The following is a 12,187-nucleotide window of genomic DNA, read 5'->3' on the forward strand; positions in this document are numbered from 1 at the left end:
ATTTTAGAAGAAGCAAGATGATCTCATGACAGATACTGGATTTTTACATCAAGTTTTGATCGACAAAACAAAGAAACCGAAGCCTCCATTTTGCTCATAAAATTAATAAGATACTAAGAGAGAGAGAAAGATAAATACAATTGGCTCCATCTACATGTAAAACAGAAGTACATAAGTAAGAAAAAGGATAAGATGGACCAAGAAGGGGCTGGAGAAATGGCTAAAGAGCACTTGCTGTTCTTGCAGAGGACGTGGGTTCAATTTCCAGCACCTAGGTCACATGATTCACAATCTCCTGTAACTCAAGCCAGAACATCTGATACCTTCTGGCCTTTGTGGGTCAGCTCTCATGTGATACATATAAAAACTCTCTCTCTCTCTCTCTCTCTCTCTCTCTCTCTCTCTCTCTCTCTCTCTCTCTCTCATACACACACATACACAGAGAGAGAAATAAATAAAAATGGGCACATCAATTTTTTGTCTTAAAGACTAAGAATTCAGAAAACAAGACATCTGCGATGAACAGTAGTCCAAGAATGTTCTAGAAAAGCAGTAAGAACCATGGCTTTTAAAAAAATGGCTTAGTGAGAGTGATGGTTCTCAATCTTCCTATTGCTGTGACCCTTTGACACAGTTCTTCATGTTGTGGTGACCTTCAACCATAAAATAATATTTCGCTACCTCATAATTGTAATCTTGCTATTATTGTGAATCATAATGTTAGTATCTGTGTTTTCTGATGGTCTTGGGTGACTCCTGTGAAAGGCTGAGAGCTGCTGGGTTAGAGGAAGGGCAAAATGAGACATATATTAAGAAAGGATGGCATGGGGTAGGGAGATGGCTCAGTAGGAAAGAACACTTGCTGTGCATGCCTCAGAATACCTGGGGCTTGCTGACCAGCTAGCCCAGTTGAAAAGCAGCTATCGTCAGGTTCAGTGAGAGACCCTGTAGCAAAGGATTAAGGCAGCCAGCAATTGAGGATGTCTTATGTCCTACGATGGTCTCAGCATGGTACATGACCAGGCACCTCCCTACCATCACCACAACACACACACACACACACACACCAGAGAAGGGGTTGTGGGGAGGTATTCAAGTACAACCAAAGTGAGCAAGGCCCTTCCACTGCAGCGGATGCTCTGCTCTTTCCTGGTAACTAAACACTGACCGAAGCCACCCTCAGTTTCCATAGACTTGGCCCACTCACAGCATGACCAACTCATTAATCACAGCTAGGAACAGGCTCAGTGAGTTAAGGCACAGCAGAAAATAAAGCTATACCTGAGAGGTATGACCGAAGGCCAGCTGCCTCTAGGAGACTACAGTCATCTCCTTCCTGAAGCAGCCAGTGACATTCTTGGGCTTGGGAGAAACTGCTGGAACTGGGGAAGAGGATGGGGGAGGAGAGGATAACCCCAAACAAAGAGAAGTCCTCCTTCCTCCAGTGTGCAGCATGGCCTCTCCTCTCCCGTTGCTCCAGAAGGCACCTGGTTTAAGCTCTCATAGAGGGGGCTCTGGGTGATGTTAACTTGCCTTCCATTTACCATCAGCTAAATCCCACTTTAATTGGCTTGTCTCTTAATTGAAATAAGTGATTCACCAAAGATGGACAAGGAGCCCCCCACCTTCAGGAGGGTAAGCTACCTGGAAGGCATGCCTGTTTGCTTTGCTATTCAATATTCAAGGGTGGATCTGTAGGGCTTAAGTGATGGTTTACCCTTGGGATATGAGTATAAAAATGAAGCTTTCCCACATGGGAAATGTGGCTCTCACCAGCCCAGCCGCCGCCGTCGCCATTTGACTCTTTCAAAGCAACATTAAAGGCATGTCCTTCATAGATTTCGACAGCAGCAATAGTGTTTCTATTTAATCATCGACTCAAGACAAAAAGCACACTGCACCAACTTCAGCAGGAGAGGCACGCATCAAATTACTCCCCAAACTCCCCGAAGAGTAAGGTTTGCAGGTTTGGGATCGCATGACAATTAAGTAATGATGAAAGAGAAATTGGTGTCATTTGATCAAATACTGCATTAATCCTAACACACACTGTGTGTCCCTCTATCCACTCTCTGGGAATGTTGACTTTTTCCGGGGTAATTTTGATTTCTCCTTCCCCAGGAATGGACACACAGGTGCAAAAAAAGGAGCCCAGCGTGTATCAGCAAAGACAATGGAGGGGGGGTGCCTGGGAAGGCCCCCCCATAAGGGCTCAGCTGCTCAAGGCAAAGAGAAAAATCCCAGGTGGCCTTAGTGGGGCGGGAGGGGGGGGGCAATGCTCACTTTTCAAAGTTCAGCACCTACACAAGGCGTTTTCTGAAGATAACCTCCATTCCATACGCACCCACATTCATGAGACTACTCCAAATTCGCTGAGCCTGCTACCTTGAGCAGGGCTAGGGTCTCAGATCTTAAGACCAGGATCACTAAGCAATTAGCAGTGCAGCCAGGCGCTGGGGGGAGGTTCCGAGAGTAAGTTTTCCAAGCTCTTTAGAAGTATTTATATACACCTAGCAGCCATTAATCATTCTTATCTGTTCATTAAAGCTGTCTCCCTCAGGACCCCAGCTCGCCAAGTCTTTCTCAGCTTGGTTCTTTTTTATCTATATACCCGAAGAGGCCTGTTTCTTTTTAAGACATATTTTGTCATTAAAATACTTGATCGGTTCACATGGGTGTGCTCCCCCCATTAGTCTGAATTTGTGGAGTTTTTATTAAATACACAGAAAGGCCAGTCCTAGGAGGGTCTTTGTGGAAGGCTAAATGTGCAGAGAAAATAAATGCATGGTTTGGGGGGTGTGCTTTCACTGTTGAGAGATTTCCGGAGCCGCGGCTCACCTGTGACAACGCCTGTTGTCTCCTCCTGTCCCCTAGTCCCCTAGCAGAAAAGGAATGCAATTTGACTTTATGCGGTGGTCTAATTGATCTACAAGTGGGAGAGCAATCAGACACTGTAACACAGAAAAGAAAAGCAGTCTGTATGAAATGTCGTGTCCGTAGCTCTGGGACCATACCTCGGCCTGTGACTCTCCCAGAACCACGTTCTGGCTTCTGCTGGCTCCTTGGTCCATCCATCCCAGCACAGCTGGCAGGGAGACCCCGAGTAGGGCTAGATGTGGCCAGAAGCCTCCTGGTTTCATTCTGTCGGGTCTGTTGAGAAAACAACAAAGGCTCAGCGAGGGAGGGAAGGAGTAGGAAGTCATGGGGGGGGGTTGTAAGAGGGCCGGGGTGGGGGCTTTGATTCACATCCAGAATCAGGTTAACCTGAGGGGCTGGCTGGGTGGGTGGCTTGCTTCGGGACCTGAGTTTGAGCCCCAGGACTCATTAAAAAGCTGGGGATGGCAGTTTGTATCTCTAATCCCAGGCTGGGAAGGTGGAGGACAAACTCCAGGGACTCACTGGCCAGTCAGCACTGCCTACTTGGTGAGCCATGGGCCAGTGAGAAAAACTCTTTCCCTCAAAAAACCAAGATGGCTGGCTGGTGAGGAAGCACACTCAAGGATGAATTTGGCTTCCATATTCACATGCAACTACACACATATACACCCAAACATACACACAAAGAATCAGATTAATCTAAGTGTAAAACACAGTACACACCCTTATATTTTACTTGGGAGAAGTCACATTACTTCGGAGCCTCCATTTACCGTCCTAAAATGGGGACTGTACTATGAACCTCATATGAGTTCTCTGAAAATGGGAACAGCTGGTGCCAGACACACAGTATGACTCTGCAAATGTAAGCCATTAGACAGTATCCCGCTTGAAATGCCACCAACTAGCACACACCTCTAAGGACAACCAGGGTGAGTCAGCTGAGTCACATCTATTGGGCATCTCTATACCCCAGTTTCCCAAGAAAGCATTTGAGTCTATGCACACGGAGCTTAGGAGATGCTGGTGAGGGCCTGGAGAGGTGACTCAGTGAGTAAAGACACTTGCTGCTAAGCCTGACTACCTAAGTTCAATTCTCCCAAAGCTGACTTCTGCAGGTTGTTTCACCATGACATACATACCCAGCCCCCACATGCACATGCTAAATAAATGGACACGCTTAAAGAAATGTTTGAAAAATTGGGCAATGGCAGAATGTGCTAAACAGTAAAATACAGAGCCAACAATAATTAAAAAGCAAATGCACAATGAATCCTGGGAGTTTCAGGTGACGCTTACCCACATTCCTTCCATATTACCACCTCGTGGCAGCCTTGACTCTGAGTATGCCAGCCTGTGCCGTGTGACCCGACAATACTACCCCTAAATACTGCCTGCGACAACTTGGCTCAGAACCAGGACCACTGTGGGCTCCAAACCAGTGTTTCACCGAGAACACAAAGCTTTCTCTCTTCTGGAAACACAATGGTTTGATTACAGAAGACAAAGTCCCTTAATATTTTCCTACCATCGTTCCTCAGCATGTAAGTATCAAATGAGTATATATATTTGGATGGTATTGTATAAGAATGTTTGATATTTTTTTTTATTGCAATTTGAGCTGCTGGCTGGAATTTCCTAAAACTTGTTAAATGAATTTTGGCTCAGGAGCAGGAGAGAATTTCCAGCCGCTTCTGAAATGGTCCTGAACACCCTTCTGCCATTTTGTACCATGTATTTATGTGACACAGTGCTCAACACTGACGACTATAAAATCAAAATATTAATCCATTTCGAGAAACACATGCTCTTCCCTCTGCAGTACCAAATACACAGCAAAGCTTAATTTCTTATGCGCATCCATTTCACAAGCATGCAAATTTACTGTTATCTTTAACAAATAGTAAAAGTGCATGTATACTAAAGAACTGTTTTAAAATAAATTTCTTGGGGGTTGGAGATGTGGCTGGCTGACTAAGAGCACACACTATTCTCGCAGAGGATCTGATTGATTCTCAGGACTCATGGCAGGCTATTCACAACCACCTGTCTGTACCCCAAGCTCTGATGCCTCTGGCCTGCGGTGGAGTGGGAGGCACCTGCGCTGTAGTACACACACTTAAAAATAATACACAAATCTTTAAAAAAAGTCTTTAAGATTTATTATCAGTAAATATCTGTTTTGTAGATCTAGTTTGTATAGGAGGTTGAAAAGGAACCAGGAGTAGAAACAGTTTAACAATCTCTGACCGAGGAGGCCTAGTGGCACTCAGTGGAAGGATAGCAGGCTACCAAGAAGAGACTTGATACCCTATGAGCATATACAGGGGGACGAAGTCCTCCTCAGTCACAGTCATAAGGGAGGGGAGTAAGGGGAAAATGGGAGGGAGGGAGGAATGGGAGGATACAAGGGAGGGGATAACAATTGAGATGTAATATGAATAAATTAATAAGATATATTTTTTAAAAAAGAATCTCTGACCTAGACAAGAGACAAAGGCTGTCACTCAGTCACTCATGGCCAAGGCCACCAAACAAAGCCACTTGTGCTATATTTCAGTTCCTCTGGCTGCATCCCCATGTGTGAGACAGAAATGTCCCCTGGGAAGAAAAGGCTGACTAAAACTTGGGACACCACATACTGGCTAATGAAATGACAAGGTCTCCAGAGAACCCCATGGCTCTGACTCTGTCTCCAGCCGTTCATTTCTTGGCAACTGTCGGCAAAGGTGAGCTACTGGGGAGGCGGTCCAGGTGGGCAGTAGCTATCATCAAAATGTCACCATCTCCACACCTGATGGCTTCGGCTGCTACTTTCCTGAGGCCTGGGACTTGAGCCAGCGGCTGCTTGACTCTGTACAAAGGATGGGCAGCCCTCAGGGATGAGACAGCAGAAGGAAAAGAATACGTGGGGCTACAAGAAAATACTTCCCCCAATGCAACTGTTCTGTTTGTTTTAAAAATAAATAGGGCAACCCCATATTCTCCATGAATTCTCCTCTTTTGAACCCGGAGCCATGTTCCAGAGACTGCAGATGGCAGCAACTGGACTTTTGCATATTTTAAGGGCCAACTATAGTAATTCACGCTAAAATGAGAAAGACTGCTTTCTATTCTTTCTAAAACTCGCCGATACTTAGTCCACTAACAATGCTTGTGAGGTAAGTGCCTGCATTTAAAGGCCCACTTACTTCCTTCACTGTGCCTCCTTGCCTGAACCCACTAAAAACAGAGAGATAATCAAAATCCACCCTACTTAATGTACAGATGTCAACTCCTGGATTTATGAAGTACGCAAACCACACAATCTAACGCTTTATTTTCAATTTGCTTAGTAATCTAAGACCAATTATGTCTGGTGTTTTATTATTAATGGACAGCATCAAAATAAAATCCATTCGTTTCTCTTATTGTCTTGGCAAGCACCCTGTAGCTTCATTTAAGAAGCAGGTCCAGAGGGTGAGCATTAAGCTGGCTGGATTCTGAGTGGTGTTTAAGGACACGCCAACCCGGCACCAGCCTTGGTAGCTGGAGCTGGTAGCGGTCTTTATCCAGTTTGCATTGAGATTTCCTATTAAGACCTTATTTGAAGACAGGGAAACATGTGAGCCAGACCAAGTGCTGAAATAAGCCTACACAGCTTCTTTATAAAACGCAGCTCAGTTTGGCCACCACGAGCTGATTTCATTTACACTGTGGATGTGTCTTGGATGTCATTTTATACAAAGAGTGATTGACAATTCATTACATCTAGAGCAGCAACAGCCTAAAAATTTCCAACTTGAGCTTTATGACAATTCGGTCAATAAAAAAAGAAGAATTAATATTGGGTCTAGATCAATTCTGATGATCTGTCTAATAACCAAATAGAGAGTCTCTATTTAGTTAACGCTCACATAGCAATTACTGTGTCAGGTGCTATTCTCTCTGCTTCACAGGCATTCGCTCATAATCCTCAACTCACTCCATGTGGAAGGCAATGACTATCCTCCCCCTGCATCTGATGACAGAGAAAACAGGGTCACGGGGAGGGTAAGTACCCTGCCAAAGCTACAAGGTGGGAGGTTCCCTTACATCCTGTTCTCCAATTTATCCCCATCCCTGCCAATATTTAAGCTTGGTAGGCAGTTCTTTTCTCATATGACGGAGTCCATAAGCACAAAGCAAACTGGGGGGCTCTGAACCCTGAGTCCCTTCTCGCCCCTGAAAGGGGCCCACAGCCAGCCTCCTTTGCTTGTCAGGGCTCTGGCCATGGACGAAGAGTCAGAGGGAGGGGAAAGAGGCAAGTAGTCATCCATCTGCCCCTGGTCCCTGAGTGGGTGAGGCTTGGCGCACTCCTCTCCAAGACACATCACACAGGACTCTAGGAGGCAAGGATGCTCCTCCAACTCCACGGAGCACAAGTCACTTTGAGGAAGTCAAGCTGTTACTGAATTCATTGCAGCTCCAATGTAAACAGCCTTGCTGGCCTTTAGTAAGAATTCTTCCATCACAGATCTGGGGATGAGCTATTCATAAGGTCACAGGTTCTGTCTATCAACCTAGATCTCCTCTGAGATTACACCTCATTCACTGGATGTTTCATTCAGTGCTGGTCAGATCCCTAGCAGTGGTTACGGCTCCACCAGGTTGGAGCCCCTGAGGCCCCCTATAAAAAGGCAAGACAGTCTCATCTTCCAAATGATGTGGCAGAATCAATCACTTGGCAGATTAAACATCTTAGTTTGAAGACGCACATCATCCTTTCCTGTGGTCCACCTGGTTCTCAACCTTCTCTCATGGACAGGAGAACCAGCTGTTGTCATCCTGCCTACTGTAGATTTAGGAAGTCATTGAAGGCTTGGCTCTGACCCCGACATCCCACTTCCGGGATACCTGTCTGCTTTCTTTCTTTCTTTCTTTCTTTTTTTCTTTCTTTCTCCTGTCTGCTTTCTTAAGCTCAGGTTTGCATGCTCTCTCGGGTCATGTTTGTGCTTGGCAGTGCTCCAGCCTCTCGGTGCAAACCACAGGACTTCCCCACATTGTAAAGTAGACTAGTGTCTGCTCTCTTTCTGTACTTAAAATTATAGAGTTATGACAAAGTAGGGTGACGCAACATTCCAAATGCCAAGTTGCTTTTTGAAGAAAGTTGAAAAGCCATGACTAAAATCATTAGGTTATTAGGGAAAGCCTAAAACTAATATGAATTCTTTAAAAGAACAAAACAAGATATGTCCCCATTCGGAGACCACACACTGACATGTAAGCTGTATTTACTGTGCAGGATCAGCCACCAGAGTCTTACACAGGTGATGGGCTTACGGTAACTCTTGTCTATTCTTGTAACCAAATCTTTCGGGATGAGTGGGGATGCTGGCCACCAGGGACACTGCTCATCAGCTCTCTTTCTCTCTTGACCTCTTTTCCAGAACACAGGGACATTACCAGGCCAGTCACTATGGATTAGTCACACACAAATGGCTTAGAAATCACAAAGATGACTTGGTGGATCCTCTACGAGAGCAATCAGGTCTGGGACCCTATAGGCACCTGCACTGCCAAACATCTGCTTGATACTTGAACTGGACTATATTCTTATACCATGATCTGTTAACAACAAAGATTGATCAAGTGGGGAGCCCCGGAGTGCTGCCAGCCTTTTCTGTGGATCTGCCCAATGTTGGGAAGAGAGGGTGCATACCAAGCTCAACCTGAAACCAGGGGCTGCACCATAATTTCTGCTAAAAGGCCTTGACTCTGGTTTTGATTTGTGTGTATGTTTTAGGAGAAAAGAGAATTCATATCAAAGGTCCCCAGGTGGCCCCTAGAATACGAACCTGGAGAAGGTAAGCATGGAGCTACGTCAGGCCAACTCTAAGCACCGCGTAGTTAAGTGCATTTTCTTTTTTAAGGCTTATTACAATTATTTATTTACTTTGTTGGGGGGGGTGTGTGCACACGCACATGTGCGGATGTGCTTAAAAGTCAGAGAAGAGCAGGCAGGAGGAGTCTGTTTTCTCCTCCCACATGTGGATCTTGGGACTCAAACTCAAGCCGTCGGGCCTGACAGTAAGTGCCTTTACCCACTGAGCCATCTCACCAGCCCTAAGTTGCATTTTCTACTAATTATGTACTCTATATATGTCCCAACAACTGATGAACTGGATACTTAAACTATTCCACGTGCAACGCATAAATTGATGACATTCATCTTGGAACTGAGGTTTTATATACATTCACCCACGGCTTCTAATCACCCTCATCCACCCAATCTTCAGGTGGCTCCTCTTAAATATGTCCTTTAACTGTGTTTTTTTTTTCCATTATGTTTGATGTCCTATGCCTTAATGTTATGCATTAATAGGCAACGTACTTCAGGGGATGACACCCTCTTGAGATATCTGATCTCAGAAGGACAACGGTAACGACACATAAGCAAGGCCAGACGGTGACCTGCAGAGAAGACACCTCCAGAGACAGGCTGCACACTGAGGGCGGGCTTGTGAAATCTGAACTATGCAATGCCAGCCCCTGGAACAGAAGATGACCACACGAGGTCACCATAAATAAATGGGTGCTGCAAGGCCTTAGCAGAAGGAAAAGCATGGTGAGTGACCCAGCCTCCCCCTCCTACACTCACCTGCTGGGCACAGACAAAGAAATCAAAGTCCTCACACTGCCCCCCCAGCTCAGCAAACTGGTCCCTCCTCTGGAAGGGAGTTGGGAGGTAGGGAAGAAAGAGCCTTTCTGGAATTAACAAAAATTGGTGACCTCAAAATTCGAAGAGGAAAATAAAAGCTCCTGGGACACCATGATTAGGAATGTTAGCACATCATATCCAACAGACTCTTTCCTCGGATGACCAGGTTGGTTCAGGTGGAAATCTTTCTTAGAAGAGAAGTGTTGGTTCCCATGATGGGAGAAAGAAAGCCAGCATCCAGCCGATGGTAGCAGAATGGCCGAGGCCTGCAGTCCCTTCTCACACAACTGAAACCGGAAGTGACTAGGTTCCGCAAGGTATAGGGGTTCCAGAGTTTGCTGGAGAGGTGCTGGAGTTCCTATACCACACAAGCCCTACTCAGCGCCCTGCCTGTTTCCTGTCCACACCAGTGTCCACACCAGAGCCTGCCCTCAGAGCCAGAGGGACTAGAACAGACACTGGCCAGTACCAGGGATGAGAGCAGACTGTTCGAATTCTCCCCTGCTTCACCAGTGGCTGGTGGGTAGGAAAATAACTTGGGGACTCTCTGAGAAAGTCCTGATGTCTTCTTCAAGGCCCCTTTTTCCTCCTTAGAAAATGCCGAGGGGTGCTGCTGGTCACGTTTTAAGCTAGCTATTACTCCATTTCTGTGTAAGACGCATAAAAAAGGGGGATGGATTTGGTTACCTCACGGGTAGGGGGCATCTAGTACAATTCTTGGCGCACAGGCTTGGAACAGATTTAGTAAGACAACAGACTAAAGCTACTGGCGCTGTTTTTCACTCATGGAAACCTCGGTGGAAGCGACACCTAGAGGGGAACAGAGGGGAGGCTACCGAAGCGCTATTCATCAGTGTCAAGGGACAGTAATCTGGAGGGAAGTCCTCCGGGAGTGCAAGGTGGACCAGCTCTGGGGGAAAAAAAACCGCAGACCTTGTTGGGACCCCAACTCCCAGGGAACACTGAGCGGACCAAAGCATAGTATAGATGTTCGCCAAATGCAGGGCATCGCGAGCTCTACCGACTGTTGGCATTTCCTTCCCTTGCAAGAGTTTCAGGCATGAAGTCCTCAGGTGGCAAGTATGGGGGGGGGGGGGAGCCAAGTGGGATTTGGCTTTGTCAGCTGCAGAGAGTACTCAGAGCCTCCTGCTGCAGTGGAACCCAAACTCTAGGTGACAAGCGCGCCCCAAGAGCAGCTATCTACCTGCTTTCTCTGGGTCCCCTCTGAACTTGCAAATGGTCTCTTTTCAGTTAGGCAGAGCCACCCCCCCCCTCCGCCCCCGTGCGCGCCCCCAGCTCACAACCACTCTTAGCACCAAGGCCCCAACCTGAATGTTCCCAGGGCAAACTGCTCCCTAGATACTCCTCAGTGGGTTACAGCAGCCGCTTACTGAAAGCAACTGTAGCCTTGCAGGATAAAAGCCACAAGGTCTCTAGGCAGGGTTCTACCCTGACGCTCTCCCCTAGAGCTTCCTACACCGAGGACCATGGGGTAACGAGGACCAGGAGAGGCGCAGCTTATCTTTTGGCTGCGACAAGGGGACGCAAGTTTCTCCGCAAAGCGGAGGGGAAGAAGATGCAGGGGATGCCAGCCTTGCACTCTAGATCCCAGCCAAGGGCACGGGTCCGAGGCAGGGTCTGTTGCTCGCGGAGATTCGACTGAGGCCATTCGGGGTTCAGAACCCAAGAGTGGCGCGGATAGAGAGCTTCGGGCTCAGCCGGAGCGGTTCTGCGTGGCGCCCCGCGCGCCTGTAAGGCTCACTCTGTTCCCCACCGCTGATCCCCGGGTGACAAGCCCAAGGTATCCTAGCTTTAGCCTCCAGTCCCACAACATCCAGGGTGGCCCTGTCGAGCCCCGGCCCTGCGGTCCCGTGCCCGCGGCCAGGCGCGCAAACTTGGCTCTCCAGGCGTAGGCAGTAAGGACCAGCGAACGCCCGCACCGGGCCCTGCAGCGAGCTGCGGAGCTGCAGGCGTCGGGATACCGGCCGGGAACCGCGGGACGGGCTGGCGGTGGTGGCAGGACTCGGATACCCGCATCTGCTCTGGAGCTGAGACCCGCTTACCTACGGCGGCCGGGGCCGAAGGGAAGACCAGGTGGCCGGACTCGGGTGGAAGGGAGGGAGCGCCCCGTGGCGGCGACTGCGGCGGCGACCCGGACCCCGCGTCCTCCGCTGGGTCCTCTCCGGCTGTCGGCAGGTCCCCCGCGTGCTAGAAAGAGTCTACGCTCCAGCTCTCTGAGCCTCCGCCGCCCTCCGCTGTGCCACCGCTGCCGCGGCTGCCCTATTTCTGCCGCCGGGACCGGAGCCCGTGACGTCACCCTCCGGGCCCCGCCTGCCCAATCGCCGCCACCTGTGCTCGCCGCCCGCCTGCCTGCGGGTCAGACCGGCGGCAGGTGTAGAGCAGCCGGGTGCGCACGAGGGGAGCAAGGATTCCCTGCGCCCTGCACGGCTCCGGCAGAGTGGCTCTCTTTCCCCTGGCTTCCAGGAAGCTCAGCAGGTGAAGATCCCCTGTCTCCGTTTTTCTATTCACGCCTCCTCTCCCTTAAGCTCTTTTCCCGGCCAGCCTCCCCCGAGGTTGTGCTTTGCTCAAAGCGCAGGATTGTTCTCAATCAGCGGCCATTTCTCGTGAAGC

At 48.4% G+C, this 12,187-nt stretch overlaps 1 protein-coding gene across 2 annotated transcripts in view; it reads right to left on the bottom strand.

Annotated features, from left to right (window-relative positions):
• Positions 1-11,845, bottom strand: part of FSTL4 (follistatin like 4) — a 409,848-nt gene extending 398,003 nt beyond the window's left edge. For both annotated transcript variants that reach the window (XM_084762862.1, XM_084762861.1), the window contains exons 1-2: positions 11,620-11,845; positions 3,015-3,150 (exon numbers count right to left, since the gene is read on the bottom strand). In XM_084762862.1, coding sequence (XP_084618988.1) covers positions 3,015-3,140 — 126 coding nt within the window. In that variant the 5' untranslated portion in view covers positions 3,141-3,150; positions 11,620-11,845. The remainder of the gene's footprint in view (positions 1-3,014; positions 3,151-11,619) is intronic.
• Positions 11,846-12,187: the final 342 nt, after the last annotated feature.

This window comes from Acomys minous, assembly GCF_964271855.1.
Source record: "Acomys minous genome assembly, chromosome: 16".
Lineage (NCBI taxonomy): Eukaryota > Metazoa > Chordata > Mammalia > Rodentia > Muridae > Acomys > Acomys minous.